General features: G+C 44.0%; 1 protein-coding gene across 2 annotated transcripts; it reads left to right on the forward strand.

Moving 5' to 3' along the window:
• The first annotated feature begins 730 nt into the window (after window positions 1-730).
• Window positions 731-18,840, forward strand: SFXN2 (sideroflexin 2). Of its 2 annotated transcripts, none has more exons than XM_082224863.1 (11): window positions 731-920; window positions 1,627-1,797; window positions 2,516-2,614; window positions 3,472-3,547; window positions 3,961-4,046; window positions 8,807-8,867; window positions 11,079-11,145; window positions 12,533-12,582; window positions 14,071-14,120; window positions 14,467-14,514; window positions 15,868-18,840. In XM_082224863.1, the coding sequence occupies exons 1-11, from the start codon at window positions 760-762 to the stop codon at window positions 15,965-15,967; spliced, it is 969 nt and encodes a 322-aa protein (XP_082080989.1). In that variant the 5' UTR covers window positions 731-759; the 3' UTR covers window positions 15,968-18,840. The 2 variants fall into 2 exon arrangements, with proteins under 2 accessions (XP_082080989.1, XP_082080988.1); XM_082224862.1 differs by having other exon boundaries at window positions 752-920; window positions 1,647-1,797.
• Window positions 18,841-20,503: the final 1,663 nt, after the last annotated feature.

The following is a 20,503-nucleotide window of genomic DNA, read 5'->3' on the forward strand; positions in this document are numbered from 1 at the left end:
GGAGAGTGGGATTTTCACAGAATTTCCCAGCCCTCTTTTCTTAGTTGCATTCCTTTGAATCTAATAGTTTCATTTTTCAGGCACACCTTGAGACTCTGTATAAAACACACACAATATATCACCAATTTATAGGTTTCTAATTTATAAAACTTGTGGAGACCATCAAGTTTTACACCAAATACTGGTATCAGTCACCACAATTCCACCTTGCCATCATGGCCATCACTTATGTGCCAGGCATGTGTCACTCATTCCGCACATCTTTATCCTTCCTGGACCTCTGTGTCTTTGTGGCAAAATAGCCATAGCTGGATAAACTCTGGTTGCCTGACACGCACCATTTAAGCACTGTGCCCCCTCAATCTCTTCTAGGGGTTCCCTCAGTCCTCCGGAGCAGATTTGAGGAGTTCACAGCAGAGTTCTTTAGTGCAAGTGGATATGGTTGTGCTGATGGGATGCATTATTGCCCTTCCTATGGCTATAGCACCGGTTTATTTAAAAAGAAAGCGTGCAACAGTTGCATTTCCTACCAGTGTCTTGCAGTGGTGGCGGGGCTTCCTCTATTTCACATAGGAGAATGGACAGGACAGCTAAACCATCAGGGCAAGAGTTAACCCAGATGCATCCTTTCTCAAAACTTCATAGCTTTTAAAAGGGCAGTCGCCATCTCCAGGTGCCAACCATAATCCTTGGTTTTATTTGGGTAAACCATGGAGCTCATGCACTGACCTGCGGATTCCTTTTCTACTCTGCAGTAAAATGGCAGCCAGTGTCACCACATTTAACATTGACATCCCTCGCTGGGACCAGAACACTTTTATGGGGCGTGTGAAGCACTTTTTCAACGTCACGGACCCAAGGACGCTGCTGGTGTCGGAACATGAACTGGATTCAGCAAAGGCATTGGTGGAGAGCTGCAGGTAGCCTGGGCAAATAACAATGGTTTAAAACAAAACAAAACACATTTGGGACTCTTGCATGATCCAAGCATAGATCATATTCAGGTTTATTCACAAAACTGGTGGCACAGTGTCCTTGTTACTCTAGAGTCTATTACAGAAAACGTGAATACCTGAATACATTTTCAAACCTTGATCTGATGAGAGAGGCAACACTTTAACAGAATTTCTCTATCCTGGACCTGGTGTTGAAAAAATACCACAAAGGACATGTAGGGATTTAGACACTGTTGTTTGGTCCCAGCTCCTGCCCACCTAGCAGTTCAAAAGCACGTCAAAGTGCAAGTAGATTAATAGGTACCGCTCCAGCGGGAAGGTAAATGGCATTTCCATCCGCTGCTCTGGTTCGCCAGAAACAGCTTAGTCATGCCGGCCACATGACCCGGAAGCTGTCTGCTGACAAACGCCGGCTCCCTCGGCCAGTAAAGTGAGATGAGCACCACAACCCCAGAGTCGTCTGCGACTAGACCTAACATCAGGGGAACCTTTACCTTTTTAAGAATATATGTGTGTGTGTGCCTGTGCATCTGTGCGCTCTGTGAGAGTGTTTCTTCCAGATCCCCAGTGCTTAACTTTGTAGCAGAGGGAGGGTGCTGCTATTTAGTTTGGAGGCTCGAGGTATTAGAAAAATGGTGCTGGAACAGTTACTTCTTTCTCATGCCTGCAGGGCAGGCATTGTGCCTCCAGGAACCAACCAAGAGCAGCTGTTCTATGCCAAGAAGCTTTATGACTCCGCTTTCCACCCTGACTCTGGTGAGAAGATGAATTTGATAGGGAGGATGTCCTTTCAAGTCCCCGGGGGAATGGCTATCACAGGCTGCATGCTGCAGTTTTACAGGTATGACGGGAGGAGTGTTGTTTCAGGAAGTTGCTTTTGTGAGACATGGAATACTGGGTGTTTATTCCTTTCAAGCGCTGGTGATCTCAACTGAATTTTGAAATCTGTTCCTTATCATGCCTGCGCTACTTTCTCCCATTTTTATTCCTGTTCTAGATCGGTCTTCAAGAGTTGCTGTCAGGTGCCACATTAACAGGGAAATGTTTTTCAGGCAATTAATCCTTAGCACTATGCACCTGCTATTTTATTGCAGAAATTAGTAGCAGACACTAATTGTAACTATGGCTGCAATCCAGATCCCACTTGCATGTGAGCAGGAGCCATTGAATTAAATAAGATTTACTTCTGAGTAGACACAGGTAGGATTAAACTAAAGGAAACTTCCGAGAGGATTTGAACACAGGCAGAGTCTATGCATGGGCTGAGCAGACAGACAGTGCACTCACAAAGTCATATCTGTGTGCAGCCAGTGCTTTTAAAACACTAAGCCCCAAACCATGGCTTAGCTCAGCTGAACAACCAGGAGTCTGCACATTTGCTTGTTCACTGTAAGTCCTGCTTTGGCTTGGCGTTGCATCCAACTAAAGGCCAAGTCTGATAAAGGTGAACACCTTGGGCCAGAAAAATGATAACAGTGGTGTCACTTCAGGTTATTTAAATGGATGCACAATCCTATTCTGGTTTCTGGATCTTTTTTCTCTCACTCCCTTCTCTACAGGACAGTTCCAGCTGTAGTTTTCTGGCAGTGGGTGAATCAGTCTTTCAATGCTATTGTGAACTACACCAACCGGAATGCTGCCAGCCCCATCTCCCTCAAGTGAGTACCTGTTTAGGGTTACCTGATGGCATGAGGCAGGATTCACCTGACCAGCCCCATCAACAGAAGGCCTTCCACTTACACAGCGGTGCTTCCCCCCCTCTCTTCCCCTGTACAACCCCTGGAATTGGCTCTGGGAAATGGACAGGAGAATCTCCCGAATAGCATGCAAGGAAGGAGGGGGATGATTCCATCTGGAGAGCAGGTGGAACAACTGGAAGTGAGCAACACTGAATTTCACTCAGTCTTTTAGCAAGTCAGGCTTGTTGTCTGGCTTAAACTAGGATTTGCTCTATCAGCTGGAATAGTTTGACTACATTGGCAGGAAGTGCCCTCTGGGGAAATCGGATGATGCAAACAAATTGCTATGCATCCATTTGTCATAGTAACCCTATCAAGTTGATAGGGTACTTGGCACTTCTGAAACGGGCTCCAGTGAACAGAGCATGGTGGTAATTTTAGAGTGGCAGAATCAAAGACCTCATTTCTTATTGCCCCTATGTGTGATATTCATAGCTTATTCACATGGATGGCTTAACTTCAGACTGTATGATGGTAGAAGAGGCTGGTATGGTATGGGGAAGAGGCTGTTGTTAGGTAACTTGATGCTCTGTCTACAGCAATAGACTTCATGGTGGTTCTGTTTCCCCTCCCATTGGATCACAGAGCTAGAGTTGGAAAGATTCTTGATGTCTTGTGTCTGTTGGAGAGCCAACAGTGTAGGGATGGCAGGTAGTGAATAAGCCTGCCACAGTAAGACCACACTGGTGGTGTGGAGGAGTCCCTCTGTTACACAATTCATGACCTGAGATGGACTGTCTATGGACCTAACCTGTTTGCCCTTTGGATGATTCCAGGCAAATTGGAGTTGCTTATTTCACTGCTACCAGCACCGCCTTGGCAACTGCCGTAGGACTCAACCTTTACACCAAGGTATCGTAGGAAAATGCTTCGTTCTTCTAACCACAAAGGGGCAGCAAGGCTGCAGGCGGGGAGGCAATCTTCCTCCAGTGTCTTTGGAGCTGTGGAAGTGTGATTGTCTGCTTCTTATGCATCAGCCTTGGGAACTGTACATTGGGATAATGGGAAGGCACACCATCCTGGACGCAGCTTATTTTGGCTGTGAGATGTGTCCCATCCCTTCCTTCCTTGGCTTCAACTGTTGCACAGTGTTATTGTAAGCAGATGTGTATTCATTATAAGAATTTGGGGGAAGTGGAATAACTCTTGGTATTAGGCATACAGGGCCTATGGTATCCATAGTATAGGCACTGTGTCCTTCCTGAAAACACACAGAGTTCTGAAGATCTGGTCCTCCTCCTAATTGCACTCCTGTCTCCTTGCAGAGAGCACCATCCCTTGTGGCACGCTGGGTCCCCTTTGCAGCGGTAGCTGCTGCCAACTGCGTCAACATCCCCTTGATGAGGCAGCAGTAAGTCTCTAGGTAGAGCTCAAATGGCCTTTTAAGGCGGGAGGGGTGAAGGGGTGAGCTGTAATGTCATGATGCTGTGCTCTGCTTGCCATCCACAGCCCAGGCCTTTGCTTCAAAGGAGGAATTCTGCTTTACCTAGCGGTAAAGGCATTTGCCTGGGAATAAGGACACCTGAGTTCTCCCCGCTCCTCCAGTATCTAATAATAACTCACTTGCTTACTCATACAGCTGCTTTCCAAAGTCACTGCTGATAGCAGAAGAGGCAGCAGGGTAAACAAACCAGAAAGGAAGCTCCATTTCCTTCCCAAAGTGTATTTACTTCTCTGGAGCTGATTGGGCCTCCATTTCAACTACTAGTCTTAAAATCCTGGGCATTAGGTATCTAAACATAGACACATTGAGTGCTGAGTCAAAAACATGATGAGTGGGACCATATTTGTTGATGAAAATGCAAACTGATTTCATATAGTGTGTCATGGAGTATGTCCTAAGATGTGGGTGATAAGTCCTTGTTGATCTTTCAACATCCTACTATTTTTCACCATTTGCACTACATTTCCGTGTGTGTGTGTGTGTTTAACCTTCAGACACAAGTTTATACTCATTGAAGAGCTATAAGCTTTTGCATGATAGGTGTGGACAGTAGTCTTCCACTGTTGAAATGGTTTCCTGTCTCCCCGGACAGTAAACTTGCATCATTCCACTTACTTCCTGTACATTTTGCTAATATTGTATAACTTATCTTATCCTCAGCTGAACTTGCATATGTTATGACCCTACAAACCAGTTTCTTTGCAGCAGCATCCCAAGGTCCCTTGCTCCCTGCCCTGCTTTTTTTTGTGTGTGTGTAAATTAATTAGATTCATGAATTCTCTATATAGGTGCAGTTTCACAAATTCAGCATTTATTAAAAAACAACAGCAAGCCCAAAACATGAGCCACAGTCCCTGGAGGAAGAAGCATGCACATATATAGAACATGTGCAGAGGTTAGGTACCCAGACACAAATGCAACATAAGTGCTGTCTAGATGCATCCTTAAAGCAAAATGCAGAAAAGTGACAGCTAATTATGTGGATTTGGCTGGTTGGTTCTAATCTATTCTATGGAAAATCCAGTACTACTGCCATTTTGACCTCTCTGCTCACATTTTCCCAGCCCACAATCCCGTATACTACAATACTCTGTTTTCTTTGTTCACTTAGAAAATAAACAGTTGGAATAGTTTAAAACACAATGTCAATTAGTATTATTTACCAGTTGTTAAAATGAGAGCACAAACCAGAGTCAGATACAATTTTAATATATTGCCTAAGGACTAAGTCAGCAGGGTAATTGAGGCATCAGTGATTCAGAGACAAATGGGAAAAATCAGTTCTACTAGGCTGAATTCTCATTGCTCTTTATTTTGGATTTGATGAGGTAATCATTATACTCTGGTTACACAAAATATAAATCAAATTTTCCCCATGATTGCCTTTTTACTTTTATGTACAACCAGTGATGGTTAAAGGAAAATAACTTGGCTTGCAATGAACTTAATTGCCATGTGAATGAGATTACAGCAGCCACCCTTAGTGACATGGGCAAAAACAGTAACTTAATTAGACACATGAAACACAGCACAGGGCATGCAGAACCGACCTGCCCAGAATAAAGAAATGCAATGATGGACATTAAAACAAGTGGTAGGCCCCAGGTAGAATGCATACAGAAGTCAAATCTTAAGATTACAGAAATACGTTTAAATTCTGCTCTGCTTACTGCTGGTTACGCAGTTGTGGTGGGGTTTTTAATGGCTGTGTAGTGTGCTACAAAGAGAGGTAATCTATTCCTGCTCACAGCCACAACCACCAGGCATCCATTTCAAACACAGCTCCTTCTTGGCTTTCTGTGTCACCAGAATACTCTGATACCCCAGCTCTATTCTGCCTCTGTCTGCAAAAATGAAATGGGCTCACAGTAATGCTTGAGATGTCACCTTCTTACTAGTTGCAAGATGTTTTCCGTGGCTTTTGTTGATAGATTTCCCCCTTAAATCAAGGGGAAATGTTGCAGTGATAGACTTCATTCAAATGGAGGCAACTTTTTAAAAAAAGGAACTATGAACATAGTGGATAAGCACTTTGTCCAGGCGTTTAATTTGCTGGAGGGGGTGCTAGTTGCAGTAGTACAAATGCTTCTTTTAGTTTTCCAGATGTGTTCCGTCTTCCATATAAATATTCGGATGAATATGTGAAATAAATCGATTTAGTATGAAAATCCAATGACTCGATATATGTATGCAGGTTTTTCCTTAATGGGGGCCACTAGGAGGCAGCAGTGCACCATCAAGTTGGTTTCAGATGCTTCGTTGTCTTGTGAGATACACCATCTCAGCAACAACAACAACAACAACAACAACAACAACAACAACAATAATAATAATAATAATAATAATAATAATAATAATAATAATAATTTATTATTTATACCCCACCCATCTGGCTGGGTTTCCCCAGCCACTCTGGGCGGCTTCCAAAAGAATATTAAAATACTATGATACATCAAACATTAAAAGCTTCCCTAAACAGGGCTGCCTTCAGATGTCTTCTAAAAGTCTGGTAGTTGTTGTTCTCTTTGACATCTGGTGGGAGGGCGTTCCACAGGGAGGGCGCCACTACCGAGAAGGCCCTCTGCCTGGTTCCCTGTAACTTGGCTTCTCACAGTGAGGGAACCGCCAGAAGCTCATCATACTGATGAAGCACAGTAGCCTGCAAGGGATTTAAGAGAGTTTTTAGAGGATATTACCATGAGACCCTGCAGTGTTCTGTGAGCAGATTTTTCCTAATTCATTAGTGAAAAACGGAGCCTTGGGTTTCCAAAACAAGAAAGCATATCAGCACAAAACAAGCCATGTGATTGGGAGGAAGATGGGGTGAGGGTTCAGATCATGCCCTGCAACAGGATCAAGTAACTCCACAAGCATACATTAAGTGCCACAGTTGTTTGGGAGTAGTTCTGGGGAGTGGAATATGCTGAGGGGGGGGAGAGAGAGTCAAATGTGGGTAGGCCTCTATCCCTTTTCACTTTCTCTTTCTCTTTTACCCTCTTTTCTCTTTGCCCAGCGGGGTAGGGAAGTTGCAGGACCTACCTTGCCTTTTACAGTGGTACCTCGAGTTACAAACGCCTCAGGGTACAAACTCCGCTAACCTGGAAGAGTTACCTTGAGTTGAGAACTTTGTCCCAGGATGAGTACGGAAATCGTGTGCCGGCGGTGCAGCAGCAGCAAGAGGCCCTATAAATGAAAGCAGTTAAGAACAGTTTCAAGTTAAGAATGGACCTCCGGAACAAATTAAGTTCATAACTAGAGGTACCACAGTATATAGGACCCCAAGGTCCACAAACTTGAACGAACTACAAATGGAGGCTTGGGGGGACATGTGTACACTCAGAACTAATGAACCAGAGTGCCTCTGGGTACGTGTGCAGCTCAATAATTTGTTTTTGGTACCTGAGCAAAGCTCATACTCCTTTCATACACAAACACGCCCGTTACAGCTTTCTGCCTCAAGTTTTGTTTATTTCAGCAACTTAATTTAGAAGGGGTGAGTGGATTTCTTGCTGTTTGGAGCTGGGACTCACTTGCTGATCTACTGCAAGTTGACCGTAGCTGTGCCAGTTGATTCTGACTGTCCTATAACCAACTCTTAATGCCTCCCCACCAGGGACGGAGGAAGGGGGGGTGCAGTGGGGGCGGATCGCCCTGGTTGCCTTCACTGAGGGGGCTGACATTTGGCATGACTCCCAAGCCTACCCCCAGCCGTCGGGGGAAGGGGAGAGCTGTACCACTTTGCCAGTGGCATTCCTCCCCTCCCCCTTCGTTTTGACAACTGGGGGAGGCTTTGGAGTCACAGGCGGGCGGCACGCTGAATGTCTGCCATCGGCGGCTCGCTCCGCCCCCAGCTGCTGGGTGTGCATGCCGTTCTGTGCACCCAAGCAGCTATCCCGCGCCTGGGAGGGCACCCTCCGCGCCCCACCCACCTCAGGAGTGCGGCCACCCTGGGCAGAGTAGTCATATGCTCCACCACTGCTCCCCACCACCGCCCTTATGTCATTTTAAGATAATGGTGGCTTAGGGCTTGATTGGGAATCTGGGTCCTTTTGCTGTTCTAGGCATCCCCTCATGTTTCATTTATTTATTTTATGTATTTATTAAATTGATATACCACCCTTCAACTGAGGATCACAGGCTCATTTACAATATAAAAACAGGAAATATGTAAAATAATGGCAGACAAAATAATACCCCCTATGTTTAAATTAGCCAAATTAATTGGCTTAATTAGCCAATGGCCGGGAGAAGAGGAATGTTTTTGCCTGGTGCCTAACGATATATAATTATGTCATAATTTCATGACATAACCAGAGAGCCTCAGACAATGTCTGAGTGAGACAGAGTTGGTGTCTACTGTTTGCACATACATAAAAAAGTGAAATGTGATGTTCTGAGAATCCACTTGTAGCAGAGTCTTGCTATAGTTTCTATCTCCTGTGTTCTCTTTGAGCTGCTCTTCAAGGCTCTCTCTTTCAGTGGTTTGCTGTGAGGATCCTGAGAATGAAGGCTGAATGTCCTGACCAAAGTAGGGGTGTTTGTTGCGCAGAGGGAAGGAAGAAGCATGTTTCAGATGCTGAGCGTGGTGGTCTCCAAAGTGTGGTTGTTCTAAAGTTCAGCATGGTCAGTCGCAATGTCTGAGATGGTGTGTTTGTGTTCGCATTTAGGGAACTCATAAATGGGATCACAGTGACTGATGAGAACGACAACCCTCTGGGCAAGTCCAAGGTAAGTACCATCATCTCAGGAGTTTGGAGATATAGAGTCATCATTGCTGTGTTTGGAGGAGCAAAGCATTTGGAATTTGTCTTGCCGGTGTGGCTGACAGCCAAAGGAATTGAGAGACCTGGATATGCAGGCACTTCAGGTTTTTAGAAGATGCTGCCCTTTTTGTGTACTTGCCGTGCCCCTTTCAAAGTGCGCCACAAGATAGCACTTTTGCAAGGGGCTTTGCCTACATGTCAATCATGGCCAGCAAGAGGTGGAAGAGAGAACAGTCTGACCTGCCAGCCGGATCCAGAGCCCCACCTCTGACTTTGAGTAGGCAGGGGGAACCTGCAGCTCTCTGGATATTGCTGAATTCCCAACCTTCATCAGCTCCAACCAGCATGGCTCTTTATCAGGTATAGTGGGAACTGTAGTCCAGCAACATCTGGAGGGCTACAGGTTCTCCATCCTTGCCTTAAAGATTTATTTGTACGCATGTCCAATAAACTTTCATAGGCCATAACCTTTCATCAGGTGATATTCTTGGGGAAGTGATGGCTGCTTCAGATAAGTGGGTTTTGGCATCCCAAGAGAACCAAACCTATCTATCTTGTGGAGTTGGGGTGGTGGTCACTGGCTTGCACTCCTGCCTGCTTATGATTTTAAGGGTTCTTGCTTTAAGCTTCTAATCTGCCTTCCGACCCTGAGAGCTGGAGCAGTACTCAAAAATCGCTTTAGCAGGGAACAAGATATGTTTCAGCTTGCATTGGCACACACCATGCATTCTTCATGACACAGATGTCTAAAGAAAGAACCCAGAATGCAGATGCTATGCAGATTCTTTGTAGGTAGCATTGGATGCTTTGCTATTCCCAGTTCTGCTACAAATAAAGCCCAAGCGGCATATTTTTGTATCTCTTGCTCTGCCGAAACACGAAGATTGTTGACCTTCAGATAATACTTTCTAAAAGAAACATCCTTCGAGAACAGGCCCCTACTTGCAGGCTGAAATCTGGCACAGGGAAAACAATGGAGACAAGGGTAAATAGGGGGAGGACGTGCAGTGATTTCAGTTCGTTACAGCATTCGGACAGCATTCTTCAGCTGGAACTCTGGTGAGACAATGTCAGCCCAGGCAAGAGATGACCAGGGCATAGTTCAGTTTTTGCTGAGATGCCAGAGAGGAAGGGCTGTGTTTCTGCAGTGTTGTAAATCGGGGTGGGTAACATCTTTTCTTTGCCAAGGGCCACATCCCCCCGGGAAGATCAGTGGGGGTGGGGGTGTCACGTGCAGTTAGGGAGCAAATGTAGTCCTTCTCTCCTTCCCTCCCTTTCTGCCAACCCCCTTTCCTCTTCCTTTTTGTTCAGCGAGCTGCTGGAGCAGGGTCAGATCACTTGCTTCCATTGCTTCATCCGTATGAGCTTCTTCCTTCTCTCTCCCACCAAGGGCTGCAGTTTCCCAACCTCTCTTGTAAAAGGGAGAAGTGACATGAGCCGGCTATAGACTGAATATGAGGAACAAAAGAGAGAGACGTGCCCATTGTTCTCTCCCAGTTTAACAGAACAGACAGTGCTGCTGTTGGTGTGGATCCAAAGAGAGAACAGATTGGAATGAAAGATCAGAGGTTTGGTGTTGCACATGTTGAGCTTGAGATGATGGATCCCTAAAGAAGCATAAGTGACTTGGGCAGCAGTGTGGGATTTGATGAGGTCACCCAAAGGCCATGAGTCGAGAAGAGCAGAGGGCCAAGAGCAGAGTCCTGTAGGGCACCAACAGAGAGAGGGAAAGCAGAAGATGGGCTTGCCACTGTAGCAGGAGTAGGGAACCTGTGGATGTTGCTGGCTTACATCTTCCGTCATCCCTGACCATTGGTCATGCTGGCTGGGGCAGATAGGAGCTACAGCAACATCTGGAGGGCCACAGGTTCTGCCCTCCTGTCCCATGGGAACATCAAGGTACACTGGAGCATTTGTAGCTGTTGGAGCCATGTTTAATGTATCCCTATTTTCGGTCAGAGGGTTGTGCTGTCTCTGTAGTCCTTCATTTCCCATCCTTATCTATCCTTTCCCAAAATTTAATAGCCATGAAAGTGCCCTTCTGAGTGTTGGAGACAGACTTAAACCAAGTCTCCAGCCCAGGCATTTCCCCTCTTTGCCTGATGCCAGCCATTCTGAGATGATTGGTCCTCTATGTGTGTCATCATTTGAAGAACAGCATGACTCTTTCTTTCAGAGAGCTGCGATCAAGGGGATAACTCAGGTGGTGGTTTCCCGCGTCGCCATGGCTGCTCCTGGCATGAGTAAGGCAAAGCCTTTGAACTATAGCTTGGCAAGTAGATTATGGGATGGGCACCAAAGATGACACATGGATTATTAATGTAAGGTAGCTTCAGCTGAGGAGGAGGAGGAGGATAGGCATGAAGTTTTACCTCCAGTAATGATCTCTCTTAAGAAGCAGACCAAACTATGGTCTGCAAGCTCCCCTCAGGAAGATTGTAGAACACTTGAGAATACCTGTACCTTGGCCCTACACTCAACTTCCCTCATGGTCCACCCCAGCTGATTTGTTCTGATCCGGCTGATTGGGGCCATATTTACTGAACAGACTGGCAAGCCCTAGAGCCTGTACTGTATTTTACTTTCATAACACTGCATTGGTGTAGTGTACTAATTTTCCCCTATAATTTTACCAGTTCAGGGGCCAATGATTTTCATAATATGGTACTTGTTTTGATGATGATTTGGTGGGGGGGGGGTGTATTTAAGTGAACTGCTGCAATTCACAATTGGTCCTCGAGGGTGGGTAGTGGCAAAATTGAGAACCACTGCTCTAGTGAGTAATATTGTGGGCTTTTGAAACTGTATTTCATCTGGCTCTTACTTTGGTGTTCAGAAAGCAAACTGCTCTAATGCGGAAGAGACTCATTATGCTAAGACCCCACCCCCACCCCCCAATGCAGTTTCTATAATAAGGCCTGTCTACCTTGGGAAATCTGAGTAATTCCCTTCCCCATTCCCCTCATTTGTATCTTACAAGCCTAAAGCTGCAAGAGAATACTTTCTGAGCATGTGGCTGTGTGCTGTTTGCTTATTGCACTGCAGGGCTAGGCTGAGGAAGAGCTTTTAAAACTAGTTGTACATGGAAATTTATTCATCATACTTTAATAGATGGCTAAGAAGTCGCCACTGGAGGAACCTTGCCATCTTTTATCTGTTTGGGCATTCTGACGTGGCTAAGTCCTTCTGGACTCCCAGCATAAAAGCACTTCAAACCAGAAGAGGTTTGTTGCAGAGTGCTTGAAATATCTTCAGTGCCATAAGCATTTGGACATGTATTGATTATAAACCATTTAAAGTGCTGTTAATAGGAACACCTGCAAATGTGGTGATGAGCTGCTCAGTGAAGAAGCTATTGCCCACTGTTTGTTTGTTTTGGGGTTTTTGCATCTTGCATGCCATTAGTTCCCTTGAGCCGGGATACATGGGCATTATCAGGAAAGAAGAGTCCTCCTGGGTGGACTCTAGGGAGAGATATTTTGTGTCTGTGTGGCTTCTTAAAGTCAGGCTGCTCCGCTGCTGAAGTTTACATAGCATGCATACATGGAGTGGCAGAGAAGCGGGGGAGGGAAGGCTCTTTACTATCCCACATCTCTTCTTAGAATAAACTGATGCTCTCTTTTTCTCCAGTTTTGTTGCCCATCATAATGGAGAGACTAGAAAAATATCCTTTCATGAAGGTAAGTAGCTCTAGAAGTATACCTTAACATCATTTTCTGCCCTCTGTATGGAAAATGAGTACCATTTTCCCAATTTAAAAGGGGGATAGGACGGCTCCACAAAACTATTGGCTGATTGGCTTGCTGGCCATCTTCTCAAAGCTATATGCACAGTATCACCTTCAAAAATTATCAGACTAGTTGCAAAATAACATTATTCATGAATAACAAGCAGGATTCAGAGGAAGACACAGCGCCATTGATGAATGTTTTACTCTGAACCATATTGTAAGGAAATAAACTAAGAACATTAAGAATAATCTTTATGTAACCTTTATTGATCTTTCTGCTGCATTCAACTCTATTAATTGAAACAGACTGTGGAAGAAATTTCAGGTTGCTAACCCTGACTGCAGGCTTCTGCTATTGATCCAAGAACTATACAGCAATACAGAAATGAGGATCAGAGATGGTTTAAATGACTGGTGCTTTTAAAATGTCTTGAGTGAAGCAAGTTGCATTCTGGCTTCCACTCTTTTAAATTTTTATAGTAATGATCTGTTGCCATATATAGCCAATGCAAACTCCCTCTCTCCAGTAATTAGAAATAGAAAGCTCTCAATATTGATGTATGCAGATGATTTAGTTCTCCTCTCTCTTTTTCGATTGGGTCTCAAAAATCTCTTGGAGGTGTTCAGCACATACTATAAACAGGAAAGCCTATCTATAAATTCCTCTAAGACCAAGATTATGATTTTTGGAAAACACAGTCGTAGGTATAAATGGTGCTTAGATCAGCAAACTGTAGAACAAACTTGCTCATTTATATACCAGGGTATAGTCTTTAGTGAAACCCTCTCTTGGATGTGGCATATGGAAGCAATGAAAGTCTTGGAAGGGCCAAGAGAAAATGGATCTAGTTGTAGCAGCACAGAAATAGGTTGAATAGCAGAAAAAGCTTGTTCACCATGAGATCTACCGGTCAGTGGAACAACTTTCCACTGTAATGTGGTGGAGTTGCCAACCCACTGAAGTGGGGTAACCTGTGTCAGATTGATTGATTGATGCTAGAGAACCTTTAATCAGTTCAGGATGCTAGATTGGATCGATGGTTATCACATTCAACCTAAACAATGTCTGATTTCCCACAAGCCTCTATCCTATAGCTTGTCCGTTTGAATTTTACATGGTTTTATCTCTTGGAACAGCTCTGTAAATTTAGCACTAGGGCAGACTGGCCGCCAAAACACTGAAGCAAAACCTAGCCACTTTCTGACTTCCATAGTATGTGTTCAGCATTGTCAGATCCCAACAGAAAAGAGGGCATGGGTGGGGAACATGTGGCTCTCTAGATGTTTGATGTCCCCATCATCTGTGATCATTGGCCATGCTTGCTGGGGCTGATAGGAGTTGGCACCCAACTTCAGCTGGAAGGCCATGGGTTCCCACCGTTGTACTAAGGTATGAAAGTTTGGTTTCTTACTTTCTTATCTGTTGCTTTCTTGGCAGAAAATCCAGGTTCTCCATGCTCCATTGCAAACGATACTTGTTGGAGGGTTGTAAGTATTATGTGTGTCATATTGCCTTCATGAGTACTAACCTAAGGCACAGACGGCAAAACTAAATGTGGTGGGTAATGGGTATGGTATAAAACAGCTCTTTAGATACCCACAAGAGACTTTACAGGTTACTTCTGTAGCACAACAGCTGTTGAGTGACCAGGTGATTTCAGATGAGGAAAAGCAATGGGGAGTAGCCAAGATGCAATAGTAGCGTTTCTGTGTGAAAAATTCTTCCATGTGTATAGCCTCTCTCTTAGCAGTTTTGAAGGTGGAATAGCAATGCTGGGTTTGTTGTCTAGAAAAAATTGAACCTTATTTCTAACAGTCTGCCTTTGCCTTGTAGCCTTGTGTTCATGGTCCCGGTTGCCTGTGCACTCTTCCCACAACGAAGGTACAAGTCTTAGTCCTCTCTCTTTTCTTACATTCTCTTCGTTGACTTCCCTATACAATTCTGGTATCTTCCTGGCTTGGGAGGGCAGCATTGCCACATGTCTTCAACCACATGTGCCTTCAGCTGATTGATATTTGCTCATCATTTTGTGAGCAGGCATAGTATAATTTAATAATTACCTCATCTTTCCCACACAGGAATGATTCATGTTGGTGTGTAGCCAAAATTGCAATTCACTCCTGTGCCATGTTTACTCTAATATGAAATCCCACAAGTTCAATAGGACTGGCTTCCTAATTGGTGACACTGAATTTTCTTGAGAAAGAAGCCACCAGAAGGATTCTGGACTAACTAAAGAGATTCTCTGGCCTCTTAGCTTGGAGTGGGGGGCACTATGTGTGTGGCTCTTTAATTCAGTGTGGTCCCTCTGCACATCCATACACAAGCAAAACTGTGGACTCTGTACATAACTATTTACTATATTTACTATTTACGATAACATTTACTATGGCACTGGTTCCCAGACATTTTCTAAAGAAACGCACCAACAACATTTTGTCTTTGACTGGGACTTATGTGTCAGTTCCACTCAGGATGGGTTTTGCAGACAAGCCTTGCGATGCACACACATAATTATGGATTCTACCATGTGACCTAGTTTGCAAGAGAGCATATTAAGTGATTCACTTAATACTGATTTCAATATCTGCCTCCATTTTTCTGTTCTCACTCTTCGGGAAAGCCAAAGGCAGTTTTGCTGCCAGCTTGAAATCCATGTTGCCTAGACTCTCCTCAGTGCTCTAGAAACGTGACACAAAGAGCCTGGCAGCAAGTGAAGCTGCAGACTGGCTCTCCTAAGCAAGCCTCTGCTTCATCAAACTGTTCAGTTAAAATTTACAGCTAGCACCAGGAAAGCCGATTGCGAATGGTTTCTTTACCCATAACAGGGGAGTAGCCAGTCCTTGTCCCACCTGCTAGACTACAGTTCTCTCTTCATTCCTTTAGGGGAGACCTGGCAAGATTAAGTGACTTGCCCAGAATTATAGGAAAGTAGTGCATGGCAGGGTACAAAATCTTACTTGAATTTTTTTGCACCTACCGTATTTTTCGCTCTATAACACGCACCCGACCATAACACGCACGCAGTTTTTAGAGGAGGAAAATCCGTAGGCATGCCACCCGTAGGCATTCCCTCCATAACACGCACAGACATTTCCCCTTACTTTTTAGGAGGAAAAAAGTGAGTGTTATGGTGCAAAAAATACGGTAATTGACTCCCATTCCCATGTCACTTTATACTAGGCAGCCTTGAGCTACATAGAGGACCAAGTCTTTTCGTCTTTTCCTTTCCAGCTCCATTGCCCTTTCACATTTGGAGCCTGATCTCAGGCAGTCGATTGTGGCCAGACATGGAGACAATGTGCCTTATGTCTATTTTAACAAGGGATTGTGAATGAAGCCTCTATCTCGGGAGCTGCCTGGACCTGCACTTGTGCTCTGCCTTTGAGCTTCCGAGAAGCGTCTTGTTAGCCATTGTGAGAAATGGGGTGCTAGGCTAGTTGGACCTCTGGCCTGATTCAGTCTGGCTGTTATGAAGCTCTTAGCTGTGCAGCACTCCTCACAGGGATAGGTGTTGTAACCTCACTATGGATTTTTCCTCCACCTTCCCGGCCATATAGTTCCTGCTCCGTTCTGATACGTTATCTGTGTTCTATGCAACTTTGGGATTTCCAACTGGGTGCTGCATTTTGTCTTTCCAAGGCAATCTCTGCCAAGCTTATCTTTGTCAAAATCTGTCTTGGTTCCTAAAGGGTACAAAACCTCCAAATAGATGTGAAATAGGGAAGTTACTGTGGGCTTCACACTGGATGACTCAAAATCAAAATATAGGTCTGTATCACTATGGTGTTGATTTGCTCATGTGCCTTCAGATGGACCAATTTCCTCTGCTTAATCATTGAGATAAATCATGTAAATGTAGGTGACTTGGGGTCAGTGTAGGAAATTATTGTTTAAGCAAAAGGTGGTCAACTTGTGACCTCCATGTGTTGTTAGATTCCAACTCCCATCAGCTGTAGCCAGCATGACCAGCTGTCAGGGATGATGGGAGTCAAATCAAATATCCTTTATTAGGCATAGCAAACCACACATTAATCAAACAGACACCGTATACAAATTGTGCAAAATACGAGTTCAGCATAACAAGGTTTGTCCCAATCAGATTTTTAACTCCAGAAAAAATCAATTTGCATAAATAATACAATACAACACTACCACTTCACCGATCAATTAAGAACCACTAAATCTTTTTATGATGGACCAGTCTTTCTACATGGGCAGCACTCAAAAATTCAGCCACTATTAAGTAATTTGATCATTAATAATGGGAGTCATAGTCCACCAACATCTGGAAAGCTATAGGCCCAAACTCAAGTCAAACAAGAGAATGGGACTAGGATAATGTTTCTGCCACCACTTCTTTCCAAGAACCACAGTGGGACATATATTTTCTATGCAGGCACAGATGGGCTACTGGGGAGATAGGTGAATGTGAAACCTGTTTTCTTTTTTCATTTGGAAAGATGAGCCTATATGTTCTGCCTCCCCAGTATTCCTTTCCAGAAAAAAATAATATTCCACCAGCTCATGCAGTGGCAACCTAGTTCTCCCTGAGAAAGTAAACTAGGAGTGGTGAATTATTTTCAGCCCAAGCACTTAGAATCATAGAATTGTAGAGTTGGAAGAGGGACCCTGAGGATCATCTTGTCCACCCCCTGCAATGCTGGAATATGCAGCTGTCCCATATGGGGATTTAACCCTACAACCTTGGTGTTATCAGGACCAAGCTCTAACCAACTGAGCTGTCCACATTCCCTTCTGGTCAACCTGCTGGGGCCCACAGGCCAGTGGTGGATGGAGCCAGAGGTGAAAGTGGGCAGAGCAACAAGTGTAAAGCACACCTTTTCACTATAGGCTAGGGTCTACACACACACAAACCTCCCCCCTCCAACCTCCATCCAGGCATGCAAGAGGCCGTGTAAGAGTTCAAGAACACATTCCAGACAGGCAAAAACACTCAAAGAATGTGGGGAGCAGGGCAGGGGATGGCGTGTGACCTGGGAAGATTCTCAAAGACCAGATAGAGATCCAGAGGGCTGCATTTGGCCCTTAGGCTTCAGGTTGTCCATCCCTTTGTCTGGCCTGTACCACTTTAGAGTGTAGGTGAGTGTTCACATAACTGAATGCTTCTCTGTACAAAAAACAGAGACACCCACATACAGCACAGAAAAATAACATGAGTAGTGTAAGGCTAGAAAGGTCACCAGAAGAACATTCATTATGTGTGTTCTCCCACCTGTGCTCTGAAGTAATTTCCAAACACAGGTTTGCCACTTTATTGAGAAGTCCAAGTTGCCCAGTTTGCTTAGGCTAGTATTAAGACTGACTCTAAATAGTTGACATTTCCCATGCTGATTCTTGGCACCAACCGGGGTTAACAGAAAAGCAGCTGTGGGGCCTACGTGCAGACACATGCTGTCCATGCAGCTGGTTAAGGATGCAAATAGCACATATTTTCTACCTCTCCCAAACCAGGGTGTTGCACTGTTCTGGAGACAACACACATCTGATGCTCCCACTCACTCAGGTGTAAGTTGAGCAGGTCCTTTACTGAAATCTTCTGTCAGCCACATACTCACCAGGTGGCTTTAGGTGAGTCTTAGTCCTGCATCTCAGCCTTAGACCCCATCTCCAACCCATAGGTGATAATACTAACCAATCTTGAAGTTAACTGTTGTAATGATTATTGAACACTTGAAATGTGCTCTTTTTAAATAGTAAATACTTTCATTATGCAAATCAAGTTCTTGCATGGAGAAATTAGAATGCTTGATGGGCGGGAAGACACTCATGCAAGGTATTCATTTAAGGTACATGTGCCAAATTATGATGAGAGTCTGTCCCTTGTTGGTAGATATTTTAAGCAGCAATTTATTTTAAGGATCTGATTTGCCTTGCATTGAAAATGACTGTTTGAATCCAGGAGCTTACTGATTTTTATATGTGTTTTATTATTTTTATGATAAATGTTGCCCAATTGTGTATGTATATTTGTTTATGCTGGTGCTAGCCAAAGTCTGCCATATTGGATGGCAAAGTATTGGAATATTTTTTGCTTTTTGCCATTCTTGGATTTGTGCAGGATGAACTGACATTCAGTGTTGCTTATTGGGTCAAGAAAAGCTCATGCCATTAATCCTGCCAGGGAAAGGCTTTGTTACATGTATGGGAAAGACAACAGAATAAAACACACTGCAATCTTAGAAACTGTCCCTAGCTCTTCTCTTGATAAACATTTGGAGCCATGAGTCCTTTCTGCTTGCGGTATTTATTCAGCTGTGTGGCTTAGGCTTCTGTAGACCCTACAAACCCATTAAGCCCACTGTGAGTCCCTCAGATGTCTTGGACTACAATTCCCATCCTCCATAGGATTGGCAAAAGCCTGATCTAAGCATTGGTGATAAGAACAAATATTCTTAAATTGCTGTTACTTTCCTTGATACACACAGCCCAGGCATTCCATGATTTGAACTAGTGACATTCACAGAATCTTCAATGCAATATTCTGAGTCATAGCTTAATACTCTACTGCATTGGGATTTAAAAATGTTGGGGAACCCTGTGTAGATCCATAGCCGGGGCTTTCTGTAAAGCATGAGAAATCTTCCACTTTCCCAAGTAGTGAAATCTGCTGAGTGACAACATGGAAACATGGAAATCCCCATTGATTTTACTAGGGCTATTATTAGAGTCATTATCTTGGGCTGCTTGTGATATTGGAATAGAATAGGTTGAACTGGTTGTGTAAAACAGGTGAATGGGTTGTGACAGGCATTTCCAGAAGGATGGTAAGGTGATGAGTGTTTCTGCCTCTACTCCAGAACATTTCCCAGCTGCATCTCCTGCAACCTTATTTTATTTTTACTTTACTTAAAGGTAAAGATAAAGGTATACCCCTGACCGTTAGGTCCAGTCACGAACGACTCTGGGGTTGTGCTCTCATCTCGCTCTATTGGTCAAGGGAGCCAGCGTTTGTCCGTAGACAGCTTCCAGGTCATGTGGCCGGAATGACTAAGCTGCTTCTGGCGAACCAGAGCAGCGCACGGAAACGCTGTTTACCTTCCCGCCGGAGCAGTACCTATTTATCTACTTGCACTTGACATGCTTTTGAACTACTAGGTGAGCAGGAGCTGGGACCAAACAACGGGAGCTCACCCCATCGCAGGGATTTGAACCGCCAACCTTCTGATCAGCAAGCCCTAGGCTCTGTGGTTTAGTCCACAGTGCCACCTGCGTTCCTTTTACTTTACTTAGTTTTCTTATTTTCAGCTACACCTCATGCAACCTTATTTTCCAATGCTTTATGGACTCACTGTTGCTCCAGCTTTGTGCAGATGTCTGTTAGATATCCCTGTTGCTGTTTGAGGGAGGCTTGGGATGATAGACTGGTGACTCCCCAACCGTTTGTCATCTGTTCTAAACTCCAAGGTCAGCTGATCTCTCTTTTTTTAAAAAAAGATATTTATTAAAATTTTCAAGATATTACAAAAAGAAAAAAGAAAAATACAAAATAAAAAACCAGTTAAAAGCAACTCAATCTTTCCATTACTTATTTTTCATTAGCTTGTTTCCCGGACCTCCTCGCGCCTCCCTTTTTTGTATTCCAGTTCAGTTTGTTAGTTCAGCAAATCCTTCCCCTCTTAATTTATCTTAATCTTTAATCTTAAAATGTTGTGACATTAAATTTTTACCTATTAGTAATCCATTTTTCATATTCCCTTATAGTATTACAGCTAAAAACCACTTAATTTCTATCCAACATCATTCTAACATTCATTAATTTTACAATATTTCTGTAAATAGTCTTTAAACTTTTTCCAATCTTCTTCCACCGACTCTTCTCCCTGGTCCCGGATTCTGCCAGTCATTT

Source organism: Podarcis vaucheri (genome assembly GCF_965113315.1).
Source record: "Podarcis vaucheri genome assembly, chromosome: 5".
Taxonomy (NCBI): Eukaryota; Metazoa; Chordata; class Lepidosauria; order Squamata; family Lacertidae; genus Podarcis; species Podarcis vaucheri.

What these genes read in the sequence shown, in the direction of transcription:
- SFXN2 (XM_082224863.1), top strand. Translation starts at nt 760, where the DNA reads ATGGCAGCCAGTGTCACCACATTTAACATTGACATCCCTCGCTGGGAC. An exon ending in ATCCCCTTGATGAGGCAGCA is followed by an intron (nt 4,047 to 8,806) that starts GTAAGTCTCTAG and finishes GTTCGCATTTAG; the next exon opens with GGAACTCATAAATGGGATCA. An exon ending in CATGGCTGCTCCTGGCATGA is followed by an intron (nt 11,146 to 12,532) that starts GTAAGGCAAAGC and finishes CTTTTTCTCCAG; the next exon opens with TTTTGTTGCCCATCATAATG.